This window comes from Leptodactylus fuscus, chromosome 4 (assembly GCF_031893055.1).
Source record: "Leptodactylus fuscus isolate aLepFus1 chromosome 4, aLepFus1.hap2, whole genome shotgun sequence".
NCBI lineage: Eukaryota > Metazoa > Chordata > Amphibia > Anura > Leptodactylidae > Leptodactylus > Leptodactylus fuscus.
Genome location: NC_134268.1, coordinates 163,823,207 through 163,840,343, shown reverse-complemented (window position 1 = coordinate 163,840,343; position 17,137 = coordinate 163,823,207). Strand labels below are relative to the sequence as shown.

At 43.5% G+C, this 17,137-nt stretch overlaps 1 protein-coding gene across 1 annotated transcript in view; it reads left to right on the top strand.

Annotated features, from left to right (window-relative positions):
- Positions 1–17,137, top strand: part of ANO10 (anoctamin 10) — a 204,298-nt gene that overhangs the window by 47,262 nt on the left and 139,899 nt on the right. The window contains exon 11 of the mRNA XM_075271313.1: positions 168–296. Coding sequence (XP_075127414.1) covers positions 168–296 — 129 coding nt within the window. The remainder of the gene's footprint in view (positions 1–167; positions 297–17,137) is intronic.

Genomic DNA, 17,137 nt, shown 5'->3' with positions numbered 1-17,137 from the left:
AAAAGGACCTAGTGTGCATCATGACTGGTCATTCATTTGAATGGTGGCCATGTAATATTGGCCAGAAGTGAGAGTGCGGTGATCAGTTGGTTTCTTTCCAGTATAAGATACCAGTCATTCCATTTTTTTCTGGTTTACTAGGATTCATTATTTGTTCTCTCTTTTAGTTGGCCTTTGAAACCATGGGGATTATAGCAGTAGTTACCAACTGCACTCTACTCGGGATGTCTCCACAAGTTACTTCTATGTTTCAAGACTCAAAAGTAGACCTCTTCCTGACCGTGGCAGCCATCGAGGTACTGTGTATTTATCCACTTTAGTTATTTATTGCCTAACATTCAGTAATATCCACTAGTTGTAGTATAGTAGCCTCCATCTATTTCAGGGAAGAGCAACCTCTAACAGACATAAATATTTCACTACTTGTTTTGTCCATGTTTGTGCCCATTGGGTATTATATGGAATTAATTGGAGCTGATTCAGTAAATATATTCAGTTTGGTATGACAAGTCGGTGGCTGAAAGGTCTGGAATGTGAGAAGCACTTTTCTATGGTAGAAATATTGTTTGAGCATTCATCCCTACCACAAGTCTTCTTGACAGGTCACACAAAGTACATTATTCAGCAGGGCAAGGCAATAAATCTAGGCGGAAGTACCTGCAGAGGCTGAAAAAAAACACAACTCATCATGACAGATATGTTTGACCTAACAAAAAATGGATGTTATTTTTAGATAGGTATTTCTATCTTTTTTTCCGATTTGTTATGAAATTGAAAATTTATTTTAATCTATGTAGAGAGTAAAAGCATACCTCCAATTGTAATAAAAAATAAAAAACTTTTCACAAGTGAATAGTATAGGTTAATAATACTAATACAAGAGACTATGTAATATCTTACTTAAGTAATGTGTTTCCTGTTCCAACTATCAAGCTGAGTTGCTTACATGTTAATCTATAGAGAAGGGTGTGGGTGCTGCTGCTACACTCTTAATACTAATATGCTCGAGAGAAGAAGCTACAAGTGTATAAAAAGAGGAAATAAATAAACAGCCTCGTTCTCCCCCCTCCTTACTCCATAGAGCTCTGTGAGCAGCCTCATTCTCCCCCTCCTTATGCCATAGAGCTCTGTGAGCAGCCTCATTCTCCTCCTCCTTACTCCATAGAGCTCTGTGAGCAGCCTCATTATCCCCCTCCTTACTCCATAGAGCTCTGTGAGCAGCCTCATTCTCCCCCTCCTTACTCCATAGAGCTCTCTGAGCAGCCTCATTCTCCCCCTCCTTACTCCATAGAGCTCTCTGAGCAGCCTCATTCTCCCCCTCCTTACTCCATAGAGCTCTCTGAGCAGCCTCATTCTCCCCCTCCTTACTCCATAGAGCTCTGTGAGCAGCCTCATTATCCCCCTCCTTACTCCATAGAGCTCTGTGAGCAGCCTCATTCTCCCCCTCCTTACTCCATAGAGCTCTGTGAGCAGCCTCATTCTCCCCCTCCTTACTCCATAGAGCTCTCTGAGCAGCCTCATTCTCCCCCTCCTTACTCCATAGAGCTCTGTGAGCAGCCTCATTCTCCCCCTCCTTATGCCATAGAGCTCTGTGAGCAGCCTCATTATCCCCCTCCTTACTCCATAGAGCTCTGTGAGCAGCCTCATTCTCCCCCTCCTTACTCCATAGAGCTCTCTGAGCAGCCTCATTCTCCCCCTCCTTACTCCATAGAGCTCTCTGAGCAGCCTCTTTCTCCCCCCTCCTTACTCCATAGAGCTCTCTGAGCAGCCTCATTCTCCCCCTCCTTACTCCATAGAGCTCTGTGAGCAGCCTTATTCTCCCCCTTCTTACTCCATAGAGCTCTCTGAGCAGCCTCATTCTCCCCCTCCTTACTCCATAGAGCTCTGTGAGCAGTCTCATTCTCCCACCTCCTTACTCCATAGAGTTCTGTGAGCAGCCTCATTCTCCCCCTCCTTACTCCATAGAGCTCTGTGAGCAGCCTCATTCTCCTCCTCCTTACTCCATAGAGCTCTGTGAGCAGTCTCATTCTCCCCCTCCTTACTCCATAGAGCTCTCTGAGCAGCCTCATTCTCCCCCTCCTTACTCCATAGAGCTCTGTGAGCAGTCTCATTCTCCCCCTCCTTACTCCATAGAGCTCTGTGAGCAGCCTCATTCTCCTCCTCCTTACTCCATAGAGCTCTGTGAGCAGCCTCATTCTCCTCCTCCTTACTCCATAGAGCTCTGTGAGCAGCCTCATTCTCCTCCTCCTTACTCCATAGAGCTCTGTGAGCAGTCTCATTCTCCCCCTCCTTACTCCATAGAGCTCTGTGAGCAGCCTCATTCTCCCCCTCCTTACTCCATAGAGCTCTGTGAGCAGCCTCATTCTCCTCCTCCTTACTCCATAGAGCTCTCTGAGCAGTCTCATTCTCCCCCTCCTTATTCCATAGGGCTCTCTGAGCAGCCTCATTCTCTTCCTCCTTACTCCATAGAGCTCTTTGAGCAGTCTCATTCTCCCCCTCCTTACTCCATAGAGCTCTGTGAGTTTTTTTGCAGACAAAGATGGCGGTCATTCAGAACAAGGGACGCTCTTTTGGGCAGCTCTGGCTATTAGATAAAGATTATGAATAGAGGGCACCTTTTGTTAACTCAGAATTCCCTTATAGAGCTCTGTCAATGGGTTCTTTAAAACTTTAATTTTAGAATAAAAAAATTGAACACAGTAATATTTAGCAATTCTAATATTTATTGTGTAATATGTATTAGGGAGCCTTCACACGGAGTTACACTGCGCTCATTCTGAACGTAAAAACACAATCAGAATGAGCGCGTAAAAAGCAGCTCCCATTGACTTGAATGGGAGCTGGCATACGTGTGCTCCCCATTGAAATCAATGGGAGGCTTTTTGCTTTCAATGTATTACACGCGTATCACATTGAAAGCAATAGGGAAAAAAGCCTGCCACTGATTTCAATGGGGAGTGCACGTATGCCGGCTCCCATTCAAGTCAATGGGAGCTGCTTTTTACGCACTCATTCTGATTGTGTTTTTACGTTCAGAATGAGCGCAGCGTAACTCCGTGTGAAGGCTCTCTTAATGTCAATTGTGACAAGAGTTGCCCCTAAACCCCAGCATGGAGATAGTGACAGATCGTTGTGATGATCCTTGGAAGGAATTGAGAGCTTCATTTTGCCACAGATGAAATACAAGTGTTTGCAATCTGTGCTAGTGTTTCCTTGGCTGCCTGAGCAGTTTTGGAGATAGTGTAGCAAGATGGATTTTTTTTAAATACAATGTCAATATGGGGCTGTCATGGCCACTTAAACACCGTTCCTTTGTGTAGTAAAGGAAATTAGAAATTCAAGAGATGTCTTACAAACCCATACAAATGACATAGGCTTTTAATTTAATTTAATTAGAATCAGACAGCGGTGTGGGCCTCCCGGACATAAAACTACATCATGAGGGCACAGTTATGTCCCTCGTTCATGATTGGCCTCACAGTAGAAACAAGTAAGAAAACTTGGGTTGAGATTGAAATGGAACTTTCACCATTGGGGAGAACATACAAACTCCTAGCAGATGTTGTTCCTGGCGGGATTCAAACCCAGGACTCCAGCGCTGCAAGGCTGTAGTGCTAACCACTGTGTCACCGTGTTGCCCCACCATTGGACATTTTGACGTTCCCTTTCGTTGCCCCTTGGGAAATATGGACCCTTTTTAGTGACCTATTTTCTTTATAATCTGAGACTCATGGGTGGGCAAGCATAATATCTCACATAACCCTGGCCCAATGACCCTTCTTTTTTAGATTGCTTGACCAGGTATTGATCTCGGTCTTTCACCTTAAACAGATATTGGTGGATGAGGAGTTCCCTTCCCTGGCTACTTAGCACACAAGTGTTCCTAGAATGAGGCTTTCCTGGTTGAACTATGGATAATTGTTCTTTTTTGTTTGCAATACACAGTCCAGTCACATTAATGTGACCGCCTGTCAAAATCCAGAATAACCACTTTTCGTAGAGCGGACCGCTGCAAGAGGTGCAGGAAGAGAGGGGATGTTGTGATGATGATCACTGGGATATTGAGCCATGCCAACTCCAGTACAGTGTCCATCTGCACTAGGTTACGCGGTTGAACATCCATGGCGCGAAAATCCTGATCGAGGTGGTCCCACAGATTCTCGATTGGGTTCAAGTCTGGGGAATTTGCTGGCCAAGGGAGTACAGTAAACTCATCCTGGTGCTCCTCGAACCACGCACGTACACCGCAAGCTTTATGGCACGCCGAATTGTCCTGCTGGTAGATGCCATCATCCTGAGGAAAAACAATTCGCATGTAGAGGTGATCATGGTCCGCAAGGATAGATGCATACTTGTGTTGATCCATCGTGCCTTCCACAATGATGAGTGCACCCAGATGGCTGATGACACGTGCCTTCTGAGATTGGTTATTTAACGTTGACGTCAAAAGTAGGCGGTGGTCACATTAATATGACTGGACTGTGTACTTTTTTAATGGTACCAATATGCCACCATCCATATTACCAGTCTGTTGTTTCTTCAGACGACTGTTCTGTCTCTCATTTATCAGCTTCTCCTGTACAGGTCTAATGTAAGTAGGGCTGGGGATTTAATGACATACTAACATTTAAGGAGACTTGCAAATTGTGTGTTTTCGCACATAGTCTGTCACTGGCGGTGAAGGTGAAAGGAAAAATTTATAAAACCCCGCTGGTGTTATTCCCTTGCTGATGTGCATATGATGTATCCTGTGGTCTCTGACAGTTTCTGGAAATGCAACTGGTGGGGTTGTTATCCTATTATATGGTTTTGCTATCTATAGACCATATTGAGACATTCAGATTCCTAATTCCACTCAGCTTGTCTTCCTATCAGCTATACTTGGCTTAGTGGTCACAATGAAGAAGAGCATATTGAGACATTTCATGGCGGTACATTATATGAATGGAGGGTATTGTTGAAGAGGAACATGATCATGCCTTGACACATTACCAGAGATGGTTATAGTGGACTTATATGAACTCCGATGAATTTGTTGTTCTGGGACTGACATCTGGCATTCTCTTGCTTGCTGCCTTTGGTCAGTTCTTAGGTAGCTGGGATAAGGGGAAGGAGGTTGATGAGGTGGGGTATGAAGAGGGTTTTTTTTTTTTTTGCATTCCATTCCTTTTGGTTAATCCCCCCCCCCCCCAATATGAAATGGGTCCGAGATTGAATTTCTTGATTCATTTTATATGTGTTCGTACGTAGCGCTTTTCTTCTCTCCCTAACCACCCTCCTCCTTTTTCCTTGCTTTACCTTTTTAGATATATGACAAGTGTAGTGCGGAAAGGGGACTGTGCAGTTTGCCATGTATTTTATCTTTTATTATGAGTTGCCACCAGAAATTAGTCGGAAGTGTATGATAAGTTGCCCCTTCCAGCGTGTTACGATAGGTCCCCATTATCTTGAACTTAGTCCTTGCTTTACATTATTTTATCAACACTCCGCCAGTGCTACTCCTGTTTTTCTCCTATGATAGTTGTTTTATTTTTCAATCTTAAAGATGGATCCAAACTTTCTAGGTATGTTCCAGTCATTATACTGATTTCCCATGACCTATATCCTTGACACAGTAATAATCTAAATAAAGAAGGTAGACGTATATATTACTCAATATATCTCCCTTACAGGGCTAATAAAATGCACTAGCGGTGTCACAAAGGTTAGTCAGTCCTATATATCATGATAATTGAGTAATATGTATATCCTTGTCATTGGTTTATATTGTATAGTTCAGCTCTGACTGCTCTTCCTCCAGCTCCTTTGTCCAGAGTCACAAATAATCCTAATTCTTTCTACCCTTGGAGTCTTCAGTTGGATATATTTCATATCAAGCTGCTGTATCCTGATCTGACATTGTTTTTGCTGTCTAGAAAAAAAAAATGACTGCCAGTGCGAGGATTGTAGCCATGGAAATAGAGCGGTTGCTTGGCCCAGCGATGGCAGCGTGTGTCACTTCAGCGTGCGCGATAATGAATTCGGAATCTTTGAGAAGGTTAATCAGCGCCACAAATGATTTAAATCAACCTATTTCTTCCTTCCCGTCTGCTTTCTCAGCGCCTACTTAAGTGTCTTGAAAAGGGCTGCCAATCATGGAAAAATATTATTCCATCTTGGCAATTCCTTCAAAACCCTCATATTTCTTTGCAAGTTAATTGTGAAGTGTGTATTTTAATGACCAAATCTCTAATCCACAGCTGAGCTTGGCAGCGTTGTATGAATACTTTGTTTGCAGTGCCCAGCAGTCTTCTGATTTTATTTTTTTTCGCGGAGAATGGTTCGATCTCGCTTTTCGCAGGTGCTCTCAGCATGTTCATGCTCACTTTCTGGCAACAAAGAGTGTTGTAAGTTCGTAAGATTTATTTTTATATGTATTTTGTGAGTGCAGGATTAATCCCGTCTTATTAACAGGCTGCATTTTACAAAATTATGTAAGATAACGGGAGATGCATTGGCAGAGGAGACGGATCGCTTCTCCCCGTAGACTTACTGGATAAACTGTTTCTCTTACTAAGGTAGATAATATTGATTCATTGATTTGCACAAGACTGATGGTTATGCAGCCATTGTTGTTAATGGATTGATGTTTTCCTGAGGTTCACGAGGCTCTCATTATAGAAAATGTAGGGGTTTTGGTTTTTTTTAAAGGGGTGGGTGGTCTATAGTCATATATAAACTAAATAGAGGGGCCTGTCGGGCACAAATATATAAAGGGATTGTTTGTATGAGAGGTGCATTTGACACCTTTGTGTGTCCCTGAGTGAATATGAAGAATTAAAATGTGGTGCACCAGCAGGCAAGATAACACCCCTGGAGTACCAAGGGGCTCATTTGTGTATTTAAAGAATAAAACACTTTTTGGGAAAACTGACCAATCTGGCTGCAAGATGAAAGATATGTTTGTAAGATTGTCACAGACTACCTTTAAAGCCAGTAGTATAATTAATATATAAGTTATACAATAATTTGCCCAAGTGCTTCAAGTTATGTAAAACAACAAATGAGCCTATGTTAGTTCTCTTCTTTGCCTTTGCTTCCAGGGCTGACCACCAGTCTTCATCACCATGATCTGTTTACATGGCTATTGCAATGATGTGCCGTTATACATCACTGCTACAGCCAGTCACGGACCTTAGTGTCTTGTGTCCTGTGTACCGCAGAGGCCAGGGATTGACTACTGTGGTTATTTGTCTAAGATGGTAGTTACCGCTGTAGACATGTAAACTAAGGAAGAACAGAGCTCATTACTGGAAGTGGTCAAGAGGATGGTTAAGACAAAAGAAAAGGAGACACCGAGCGCAACTAAGTGTAGTATGAACCAATATATGGAGAGGTAAATAAACTTGAGGAACCCAGTTGGCCTCTCACCTTTTAAGGTTATGAAACTGTCACAACACTTATATTTATATATATATCCCCAAGCGGACTCCCCGAACAGAATACCAAACGCAGATGTGAACCAGGCCTAACACAGGTTTTACAGACGGAGTATGGGTCATTTTTTTGCTCGTTCTTGTTTTCAGTCTGAACCCCAGATCCGCTCCACATTTCCAGCTGTGAAGTATTTGCTGTGGATGCCACTGTTTATATTTGTGTTTATTTTTATGCCCGAAATGTTCTGTTCTGTACCTGTGTCACAGAGATCACTGTGCCTTCTGCATTGTACTGGGCTCTGGCTCTGGGGAGCTGTACACACATCCTGCTGCTCTGAGCGAATATGAATATTTATAGGGTATGTTATAATTACTTTTTTCTTTTGGCGTCTAGGCTGGCATCACCTCGTGTCTTGACAACTCTTGTTAGGCTTGTTACAGTTTACCCTAAGCTATGCAGTATTGCATTCACTGTATTAGGTGTTTAGTATCTCCCTGGCAGAACAAGACTGGCATAACCTACAAGGCGTTCCTTAATTACTAGTGCCAGGCTGATGACATATTTCTCACAATTAGGTTACGGTCGCTTCCTTATAGACATTAAGCTAGCAGATGAGGATGTCATGTGATCATCGTTTCCATAATAAATCATTTGGAAAGATTGAGTCACCATAAATTTGCAGGGCAGACAAGATACTACAGACTATATAAGATAGAGGAACCTTCATATTAGTCAGTCATTCTGGTAGTGGCTAATATGGCTGAGTTAGAAGCAGCAATGATTTACAGTTTTAATAACCCACCTTATCTTGTTTGTGTTCCTTAGGTTCCACATTGGCTTGAGGAGCATGTCCAAAAACTAGTCTATACTTTTTATCCGTATGGGCATTTTGTTCCCCTCCGCATTTTTTGTCCTTTTCGGACGGAAACCAAGCGGACCCGTTATAGCCTATGGGGTCTGCAGGATTCCTAAGGTAACCGCTTATTTATGTGGATTAGGTTTCCGAGTGCAGAGGTGAACCTAGCCTAACATCTGTTCTGTGTGCACCATTTGGTGTTATTATTTGTTATTTTTACGCTCGTTGTGGACGAACACAAAGTTGTATTTGCCTACCTGTTTCCTAATGCCTTCAGGAGGTCACAATGTCTCTACAAGTGCTCAGGTAAATTCATGATAAATACACGTAAAAAAGGGGAAGAGGAAAGGTAACAGCCTCCACTACTGTGTTGTGATATAAATAGTCCAAAAATATTTGGTTCATTCAATGCAAAAACTTAGAAGAAGAAAAAACTCACTTATCGTGTGGCGGAGCTGCACGGATGATTCCAATTAGTTCTCCCGGCTTGAGAATGTGAAGTCACAGATGCAAGTACAAAAAGACAGAAATCCAGCAGACTGAAGACTCTTTCTTGATTAAAATATCAAATTTTCTCTTTATTAGGTACAAAAAACATGTTAAAAGTTTTTCATAAGTCCGATGGTATAACCTTAAGGTATGCAACAGATCCAACGACTTACGCGTTTCAGGAGTATACCTCCCTTAGTCATAGTCTATGGGAGGTATACTAAGGGAGGTATACTCCTGAAACGCGTAAGTCGTTGAATCTGTTGCATACCTTAAGGCTATACCATCGGACTTATGAAAAAATTCATGATTAGGCGCTGCTGGGCAGAAGGGCGTCCCTGGCTAAGTGTCAGAAACGCCCTTCTGACTGTAAAGCCCTACGGTACCGGGACCGATAGCACTTTACATCGGGCACAGATCGGGAAAGACGATAGTGCGCTGAATTCAGCGCACTGTCAGCTTTCCAGCAGTATATAGAACTGCATGTGCTCGATCTGATGAAAGGTCCTCTTTAAAATCGGTGGAGAGAAAAGTCTCTGCCGTTTTCAGTGGAAACCTGGAAGACCCCATTACAGTCTCTGCTTCCACTTGAAACCGTTTTTTTAGCGGTTAGGGTTTCCGTCTTTCAAGTCCCCAAGCGGTGTGAACCTATCATTAGGAGTAACCTACTTGGGACATTAAACTAACCCCTCCATAAAAACCTGTGGGTGGTTTTGTGTCCCAAATAGCCCTGACAGGTTCCCTTTAAAGGGTGTCTACCACCAAGACGATCACTTTTTTCAAGATTACACTTGAACACAAAAAACTATATTCACTAATATCCTCCCCTACAACATGATACAAGTGGTTTAGCAGTGATTTTGGTGGTAGTAGACGCCATCCTATTAATATTATAAATGTGAAAGTTTGTGAGTTTGTGGGTTTGTGTGTTTGGATGTTTGCATGTTCGGATGTTTGTTCCTCAATCACGGAAAAACCGCTCCACCGATTTGGCTGAAATTTTCCACAAACATAGTTAATACACCCGATTAAACAATAGGCTACTTTTCGTCACAATAGCGCACATACGTTTGTGCCAGGACCCCCACAAAACCCAAACTCACACCACCATCTCTGCAATCTCACACACTTTGGACCATAGCAAGCCACAAAATTCATATTGCCCTCTGCAGCCTCGCCCCTAACCCCACACAATCTCATATACAGATACTTTACCACTTTGCCCCTCACCTTACCGATACTCCAGGAAGCTCTCTTTAACGCTCCGGAGCAGCCATGTTTGCCGACCCCACCGCTCTGACAATCCGTGACACCGCCCACCCATGTCAATACCCCTAGGCAGTCTAATAAATGCAAAAAAAAAAAGTTTAAAAAAGTAAAAAAAATAGAAAAATAAAAATAAAAAGGATTAAAAATTCAAATCTGTGAAACACATACATGTTAGGTATCCCCACGTCCGAAATCGCCCGCTCTACAAAGCTATACAAATATTTTTCCTGTTCGGTAAACGCCGTAGCGGGAAAAATGGTCAAAAGTGCCAAACCGCCGTTTTTTCACTGTTTTGATTCTGATAAAAATTTGAATAAAAAGTGATCAAAGCAATAACATTTCCTGAAAATGGTAGAACTAAAAAGTACACCCGGCCCCACAAAAAAAAGACGCCCTATGCATCCCCGTACACTTACGTATAAAAAAGTTACGGCTGTCGGAATATGGCGACTTTTCAAAAAATAATTTTTTAACACAGTTTTGGATTTTTTTTAAGGGGTCAAAATGTAAATAAAACCATATAAATTTGGTATCCCCGGAATCGTAACGAAACACAGAATACAGGGGACAGATCATTTTGGTTGCACAGTGAACGCCGTAAAACCAAAGCCCGTAAGAAAGTCGCAGAAATGTATTTTTTCTTCAAATCCACCCCATTCTGATTTTTTTCCCTGCTTCCCAGTACATTATATAGAATAAATAATGGTGGCATTATGAAGAAAAATTTGTCCCAGGAAAAATTAAGACCTCATATGGCTCTGGGAGCGGAGAAATAAAAAAGTTATGGGGTTTAGAAGGAGGGGAGTCAAAAACGAAAATCAAAAAATGCCATCGGCGGGAAAGGGTTAACTTCAAATACTTCTGTCCCAAAGTCACTATGTAAAGTTTCTCACAACACCGTATAGCAGCTCAAATACAAATTAACTTCAACACAAAAGTCTCACGTATTCTCTGAATTACAGTAAAAACACGATACAAACTTACATTTCATATCCCATCCCTTATACACAGTACGAAAACCTTACCCACGCCTGTATATACCCACTTCTACAATCACCGCAGACGAAGTCGCGGGTAACAGCTAGTATACAATATGATATCAGATATCCTGGCTCTTAGAAAGGCACTAACATAACATTTCCTACTATCTCTTCATTTGTTCAGTTTCACATTTCCTTTTCCGCAGCTTCTGGTCTTGTTAAATTCCACATTATTTATAGAAACATAGGTTTTGTGACATCATATGCTTGGTTAAAGGAACTTTACTGTACTGTTGTGATGCTTTATGCTTTTTCGCTTCCAGAAGACCTTGGTGGCTAATAATACAGTAGTATAGTGTCCCCTACATATCTAGTAGTGCAGTAAGAGTGTTCAGGTTCTCAATGGCAGGAATGCTGTAGAAAGCAATAGCAAACCTGGAGACCAAGCAGTGGCCATGTATATGTCTGGTATGGCTAATGTGTGGCCATTTTGGCACAGTAAGCATATTTCTAAAGGAGTTTCAGATTTTGCTGGGTTTATTTAAAGCACTTAAAGTGCTATTGCCGTCCAGTGAAGAGCGTATGTGAGTGCCGATGGTTGGGGTCTAATACACAGCAGTGCTTATACAATTGATATTCAATCCTTTAAAACCATAATGCCAAGGAGCACATGGAAGTTATTTTCTAGATGGAGTCAGTGTAAGGTAATCCTGCGTTTCTTGAGTTTACAGAAGTCATTAAGCTGATAATTGTAGATACCATTCTGTCATAAGAATCTTACGGGATACATGTGAGACTGATGCATCTATCATACATTAGCAGATGCTGGTGTGAATGAGGGCTGTACGCAGCTCTCTGCTCATTATATAGCCATGTGGACATTCACATCAATAAGCCTCCATTCCCCTGATCTATAATACGGTCAATATGAATGATGTGACAGTTTTGCAGAAATGTCAGATATAGATGGTAGAAACTCATTTATTTAAAAAAAAAAAAATCTGAAGTTTGCAGGTTTTTTCATCCATCTCCATGTATTTTTAGGGGGGAAAAAGGATTTTTCACATGAAAATCCACAGGTTTTTCCATAACCTGTGTCTGACATTGCAGTTCAATCCATTTCACTGCCATACTACACCCGACCCATACACAAGAGCTTTTCAGGGACCAGCATCTATCACACACTTCTAGTATATTCTATGGCTATGCCACAAATGCCTGTTAATGGTAATAGCCCTTTACAGACCAATTGAGTCTAGTCTGACAGCCTGGTTGCTAGGGATCCACTGCTTAGTAATCATGGTGTAAGGCCCTTTGCAGGCCACTGTCCACTGGTTGTGACTGAACGCAGCTGGTGGATAAGCCGCGCATGGATGTCATCTGTGTACCGCACGTTTACTGGCTGTGTTTCTGTGGCCCCATTCATTAAATGAATAGTAGCCGCAGAAGCACGGCCGCAAAACCGGACAGGAATAGCACCTGTCCTGGGTTTTGCAACCCGGACTGTTGGTCCGCATATGAGACTGTGTTATTCATGGTTCTGTGTGTGAGCCAACAGAAATAAACAGGCCGGCGGGCTATTCAGGAAAACCCCGGATAACACACTAAACTATGTCACGGTCGTCTGCAAGGGACCTTAGAATAGAATTGATGCTGCACATCAATCATAATGTCTAATATCTTAAGGTCATGGCAAACAGTGGCCACATAATGGGCAAGAAGGAATAAATTTCCCCGCCAATGCAAACAAGTGTGTATCTGAGTTGGGGGCCAAGTTTATCACTGAATGCAGTCCATGATGCATTCATGTCTATGGGGCTTCCATATCTATTCTGTTTCGGTAACATGGAGCAAAATGGGACCTGCTGTATAATCACCTAAGTTATCAGTATACAATGGATCTGAAAGCCCCATAGACGTGAATTCATTTTGGAATGCACTCGGATGGCAGTGTCCTCTAACTGCATTCTGTGATAAACTTGGCCCCCATCTTGGATATATGTATTTCTGGAAGGGGCACAGTAAATGAATGAATATTGCAACTGAAATATTGCCAAGCCAAGTACAGTGATTGGTTATCTACAACGCTTCAATTGAAATAATAGGGCTCCAAGGTTCTCTGTTTACCTGCTCAGTTGGGGTCTGAGTGGTAGGACCCCCGTTCTGCAAGTTATTCCCTATCCATTGGGGATAACTTGTTTTGTGGGAAACTATTGTGAAGTAATATGTGGCATTTCTCCCTTGGGAAGTAGCTAATGTGTGAAGCTTCATTGTCTCATACTAACAGTATAGTCCATTCTTATTTTACCCTATAGAAGGAGCCTTGTAGCCAAGTTGCCATGTTACTAGAAAAGGTCCGGTCCTTTCTTGACTTCCTTGAGAACTATTTCTTTTCGCTGCTATGGAGCTCTAGCTGTGAGGACAGTGACTGTCCTCTAGTCTCAGCTCATTCGGTGGAAGTGTACTTTGTTATACACTTTGAACACCAGGTGGTGCTATACTTTGCAAGTAAATGCATTACTCTTCAATAGATAATTCAACGGCATGTAAATGAGCAAATATTGCTATTTTTATGATCTATAAATAGATAGTGGAGAAAAGACCTGTTTTTTGCAGAATTGGGACTGTAGCTCTGGACTATAATGTAGGCTGTAGCTCATGGGTAGTATAAAATTTATACAGACATTACACATTTATTCAACCTGACCTTAATAAAGGTATAGTAGTGTAATGCATATGTAATGTCTCTGCCAGTTCCAGCCTCTGCGCCACCCTCCGCCTGCATGCTGCGATGCAGGAGGCATGTTCAGTTATCATTCCTTGCTTTGGGTTCTTCTTGTATCGTCTGAACATTGCCCTATTCCCTCACCTATGTAATTGATTTTCCACCACACCCATCGCCTTCACCTTGGTTTCCCTCTGCTCCTCTAAGGCCGAGTTCACAAGGGGTGTTTTCGACGAAAGCCGGGTAGCCGCAACTGGATGCCGCTACAGTGCACCGGCATCCATTTGCGCTCTCGGCTCCAGATTAGGCCCAAATGAATGGGCCTAGTCGGGAGGAGGGAGTGTCTTCAGGCAGAGTCGCAAGGCAACTCCGTCTGAAGAATGAGCATGTCCGTTCTCTTTTCTTGAAGCCGGAACAAACGGCTCCCAGAAAAAAGAACTGACCGACTCCTATTGATTTCAATGGAAGATGTCTTTTTGGTCAGGATTTTGAGGCAGATATGTCCTCAAAATCCTGACCAGAATACCCTGTGTGAACTCAGCCTAACAGTTAATCTTACCCTTTCCTGTATGATTGACAACCTATCTGCCAAATAAGCCTGGGGCGGGTTCTGGTCTTCATATAAACAGGTCATCAGCCCACACATGTTCACTGGCTATTGTGACTTTGTCCTTGCTAAGCTGTTCTCTTTTTTATTATATTGTATTTACTGACTTTTGACCTTTAGCTTTTCTTGTGACTACTCTTTTGGATTACGATGTGGTACTGCTTTGTCTCTCTGGCTTTGACCCTTGGCTTGCTGACTCCTCTGCACCATTGTGTTGTCTTGTTGTGTTTTGTGCTTACACTTATTCAGAAAAGGGACTGTCGCCCAGTTGTCCCTGTTATTAGGACAGTTGTGACAAGTAGATAGGGACAGGGGCTGGGTTGAGTTTAGAACGCACTGTCTCTGTCTTTCCCTTTCTCTCTGGTTTCAGCTGTTATGTCAGTCCAGGTAGCTGCAACGGGGCTAAGGGATAGCAGTAGGGAATCTCGCCCTGCACTACTCCCACTAGCTATCCCGGTCCCTGCCTCACGGGTGTGGGTCGGCTGTACTCAGGCTAAGCCTGACCCCGACAGCTCCTCTCTCACTGATTCCGTAGGCCTAGAGGGAAGTGGGAGAAGGAATGCCCTATAAGACCTCTAGGGACTGGAGACTAAAGGGGGTCACCCCTAACGAACAAGTGAAGCTGCTACTGACAGGGACTGACAAGGGTGTGCGCTGACTAACAACACAAGCAGCACACAGGAAAAATGTGGGAAAGGATTCCCCCAAACCAATATGGGAAGGAACCATACACTAGGAAACAAACACAGGGAAACTGAGTAGAAATCAAAGGATAAGGCAATTCACTCACACAGTCAATTATACACAGAGGGAGGATTGGTGAACACAGAAGGGAAAAAACACAAACCAACTCGTTCACCCCAAACCTCCCAAAAATCAACCACGGAACTTCCTCTATCCCAGAACACCACCTACTCCTCCTGCTAAGGCCTAGCTCTGTAAAAGCGACACTCAGCACAGAACCATGGGAGGCATGGGTTTAAATACAGAGTAGAGACCACTCCTCCCAGGTGCAAATGGGAGGACAGACTAATCAACCAGGAGATAAAGCTGCCTACCAGCAGTGCGCGCATGCAAGTCAGAAGGTGTGCACCAATACTCACGACAGGACAATCCCGCAGCGCCAGGATGCCACCCCAGACACTGCGCAGCCAAAAACTCCCCAGGTAAGAAAAATAGAAATTAAAGAACCTAAATACTCCTAACAGGATCCTCCCCTCAAGGAGAAGACTCCGGATTCTCTAGGAGCATCCTTCTTCGGGAACTCCTTGTGGAATTTCTCCACGAGTCTGGGAGCTGACACATCCGACTCCAGGACCCAAGAATTATCCTCAGGACCGTATCCCTTCCATGCCACCAGATACCATAGCTTCCCCCGAACATATTTGCTATCCAGAACTCGGGATATCTCATACTCCCCGGACTCAGAAACTGGTGGAACCTTAACTGGAGACGTTCCCTTCTTGGCCTTCTTTAACAAGGAGACATGGAAGACCCGGTTTATCTTCCACCTTTTAGGTAGTTGCAGCTGCGCCGCCCCTTCATTTACCATCTTGATGATCTTAAACGGACCCACAAATCTGGGACCCAGCTTCTTGCTAGGAACCTTCAACCTGATATTCTTGGTGAACAACCAAACCATCTCACCAGGGAAGAACTGCAACTCTCCTCTCTTCCGATCCGCCTGGACCTTAGCCTGGTGCGACGCCCGCACCAGATTCTCTCGGATACGGGACCATACCCCTTGCAGCTTTTTAGAAAATAGCTCCTCCTCCGGAACTGGGGAAGAAATGGAAGAAAATACTCCGAAAACAGGATGTCTACCACCGGAGCAAAAAAAAGGTGTGGTACCTGTGGCATTGGAATCATGGTTGTTTAGGGAAAATTCTGCCAGGGGAGAAAGGCAGCCCAATTATTCTGGTTCTCTCGAACAAAACACCTCAAAAACTGTTCCACATCCTGATTCTTCCTCTCTGTTTGTCCGTTAGACTCTGGGTGAAACCCGGAGGAAAACGACAGTGTAACTCCCAACCTGCTGCAAAAAGCCCGCCAGAATTTAGCCACAAATTGCGGTCCCCTGTCCGAAACGATCTCCTCAGGAAGACCATGCAACCTTACAATCTCTTTAATAAACGCCTCAGATAGTGTCTTGGCACATGGCAGCCTGGAAAACGGGATCAAATGGCACATTTTCGTGAAGCGGTCAACGACTACCCAAATGACCGTGAAACCCTTAGACACCGGAAGGCCCGTGATGAAATCCATAGACAGATGAGTCCAAGGTGCCTTAGGAGGTTCCAATGGATGTAGAAGACCGTGGGGACGGGTATGCGACGCCTTGGCTCTTGCACAGACCGAACAATTTTGAACAAACTGCAAGACCTCCTTACTCCACCCTGGCCACCAAAAATTCCTAGACACCAATCTCATGGTCTCTGAAACCCCCGGGTGACCAGCAAGAACCGACTCATGACACTCCCTCAGGAGACTTTGTCGGAGAGTAGTTGGGACAAAAAGCTTGTTTCTAGGTATCTTGGAAGGTGCAGCGTGTTGCGCTTCGATCAAGGCCTTCTCCAATTTCGCGCCCAATACTGCTACCACCACTCCATCCCCAAGAATAGTGGCAGGCGCCTCTCGTTCCTCCTCAGTCGACATATACCGGGATAAAGCATCAGCCTTAACATTCTTTGAACCCGGCACATAAGTCACGTTAAAATGGAACCGCGCAAAAAATAGAGCCCATCTGGCCTGCCGTGCATTTAATCTCTTCGCCGACCCAAGATAAATCAAATTCT